General features: G+C 43.2%; 1 protein-coding gene across 4 annotated transcripts; it reads right to left on the reverse strand.

Moving 5' to 3' along the window:
- Positions 1-11: 11 nt before the first annotated feature.
- LOC123509211 lies at positions 12-1,648 on the reverse strand. 4 transcript variants are annotated; one of them, XM_045263407.1, is made up of 3 exons: positions 1,315-1,444; positions 647-887; positions 12-82 (listed from the first exon to the last, which is right to left on the reverse strand). In XM_045263407.1, exons 1-3 carry the CDS (start codon positions 1,437-1,439, stop codon positions 32-34), a joined length of 417 nt encoding a protein of 138 aa, XP_045119342.1. In that variant the 5' UTR covers positions 1,440-1,444; the 3' UTR covers positions 12-31. The 4 variants fall into 4 exon arrangements, 3 of the variants coding, with proteins under 3 accessions (XP_045119342.1, XP_045119343.1, XP_045119341.1); XR_006676167.1 differs by lacking the exons at positions 12-82; positions 1,315-1,444 and adding an exon at positions 1,531-1,648 and having other exon boundaries at positions 516-887; XM_045263408.1 differs by lacking the exon at positions 12-82 and having other exon boundaries at positions 516-887; positions 1,442-1,578.
- Positions 1,649-2,265: the final 617 nt, after the last annotated feature.

The raw sequence follows: 2,265 nt of genomic DNA on the forward strand, positions 1-2,265 counted from the left end.
CTTTACACTTTAATCATGAACAACCTTGTCCTCAAATGTAGGACAGGTGTGGTGTGGTGTGGTGTGGTGTGGTGTGACCGCCCTGTAAATGTTTAGTGGATTCCATTTTACTCACCGCAAGTTATCTCCAATCCTCTTTATTAAAGTATTCCTTAAAAAAAAGTAATTCCTTAAAAAAAACTAATTCCTTAAAAAAAACTAATTCCTTAAAAAAAACTAATTCCTTAAAAAAAACTAATTCCTTAAAAAAAACTAATTCCTTAAAACAACTAATTCCTTAAAACAACTAATTCCTTAAAACAACTAATTCCTTAAAACAACTAATTCCTTAAAACAACTAATTCCTTAAAACAACTAATTCCTTAAAAAAACTAATTCCTTAAAACAACTAATTCCTTAAAACAACTAATTCCTTAAAACAACTAATTCCTTAAAACAACTAATTCCTTAAAAAAAAAGTAATTCCTTAAAAAATATATATATTCCTCATTCTCTTCTGATAACGAACGTTCGAGTTTTGCTTGTAACACCGTTATATTACCTTTTAACACCAAGACAGAACCAGGGTTAAAAAAGAGACCCTGGACAGAACAGTTCCTGATAGCCTGTACGCCTCATGGAGGCGGTGAAACGGCCCGGCCCATACCTGTGCCGAACCACACGCCTCCTCGGTCTGCGTCATCTTCTGAAGAGAGTGAAACACATGCGCCTCCACGAAGTTGGTAATGCGCAGTTGCGCAGTTGTAGGGACGCCTGTGCCAGATTTGTGGCGGGTCGTGCTCCACCTCCTGACTGACGCCCGAGACTTGCTTGCTCCATGTTTAGGGGATGGCCGGCATGACCCGACCTTGTCCCTCGTCGTATACACCGCCCCTTGTTGTACACTCCTGCAACAAGAAAGTCACCAATCAATCAAGAAACATCTGCTGTCATTAATTCCTCTTTAATGACTAATCCAAGACCTCTGATATAGGGACAAATTGCACAGTATGATCAGAGTGACTTGCCTCAAATTCAATGCAACTGCGTATATTACTGATGGAACTAACTAGCGTATGGTGCTGCAGCCGAGATACACTAAGGGAGACCCAAGAGCCACTAAAAGCACCCTTCAGCCTTGCTATCAATGCACACCAAAGCCACGAGTTATGAGCATGTGCTGCGTTCAACAAACAGGTTACAAGTTCCCATTAATAGAACACTACGCGTTATTTTACTACGGAATGGCAACTTACAATGCATATTAAGTGTTACCAAATAACCAAATTGATATTCAGAAATACACTATAAACAAGAAATACTCTATAAACAAACCGTTCCACGAAGTGCCAAGCAACACTTCCTATCATCTGAAATACATCTCGTTCATGAGAAACGGGCAAAGGTCCTTCACTACACACGGTCACACGCCAACACCACCACTGTACAGTGTACAACATACCTTCCCGACATACAACAGGAACACCACCAAACCAACACCTTACAACGAGGCAGAGGCCAGACACACTTCTCGGCGCACACACGACTCACCTCCACGATGCCAACACAAGAAATCGTCCCGATGTCCCTCACTGCTATCCGCTTCACCTCCTCCTCCTACTGCCCCCCCCTCCTCCTCCCTCCCTTGTTTGCAGTAAAGACACTTAATAACTAACTAGCCACTCTCGGTGACACACTTTTGTTGTACTGTCCTTTTTTTTTAAAGCAAGTCTGTCCTTTTTTTCATGTGTAGTGTCTGGCAACCCTGCCGTAGTCAGCCCGGCGGCCGGACAGTTTACCATGAGCCGCGCTGCCCTTGGCAGGACAAGGCCCTGGCCGTGAGGGACAGTGAGTGGTGGAGATGAAGATACCGATAATAGTGATATCTATAGTAGCGAAGAGTATATTGTGTGTGTAGCCTCTCAGTAATCAGAGGTTAATATTAGGTGGAATAGAGACTGAGACTAAAGAATAAAGAATAAATAGGAGAGTGTGTCAGCTGATAGGTACTGAGCGGAGCGGCGCGAGAGATAGATAGATAGAGAGGGTGGGACGGGGGTGGAGGCGGAGATATGAGGGACATGGGGGGGGACGGAGTGGGGACAGACGGAAGGTGTAGTGTGGGTCGCAGACCAGCTGATACGTGAGAGGCACCTGTAACTAATGACAACTAGGTATCACTTAAAAAAGGATGGCAGATGTCACTTTTGTTTGAAATACTGGAAGGAAAACTGCTTCGTGAAATAGGAAGCCGATATACATACATACATGCATACATACATACAT

This window comes from Portunus trituberculatus, chromosome 26 (genome assembly GCF_017591435.1).
Source record: "Portunus trituberculatus isolate SZX2019 chromosome 26, ASM1759143v1, whole genome shotgun sequence".
NCBI classification, from domain to species: Eukaryota; Metazoa; Arthropoda; class Malacostraca; order Decapoda; family Portunidae; genus Portunus; species Portunus trituberculatus.

Excerpts from the sequence above, each read along its gene's own strand:
- LOC123509211 (XM_045263406.1), bottom strand. The coding sequence starts at position 1,439 with ATGTTGTACACTGTACAGTGGTGGTGTTGGCGTGTGACCGTGTGTAGT. Across the intron at positions 888-1,314 it reads GCTTGGCACTTCGTGGAACG|GAGTGTACAACAAGGGGCGG; the intron begins GTTTGTTTATAG and ends TTCTTGTTGCAG.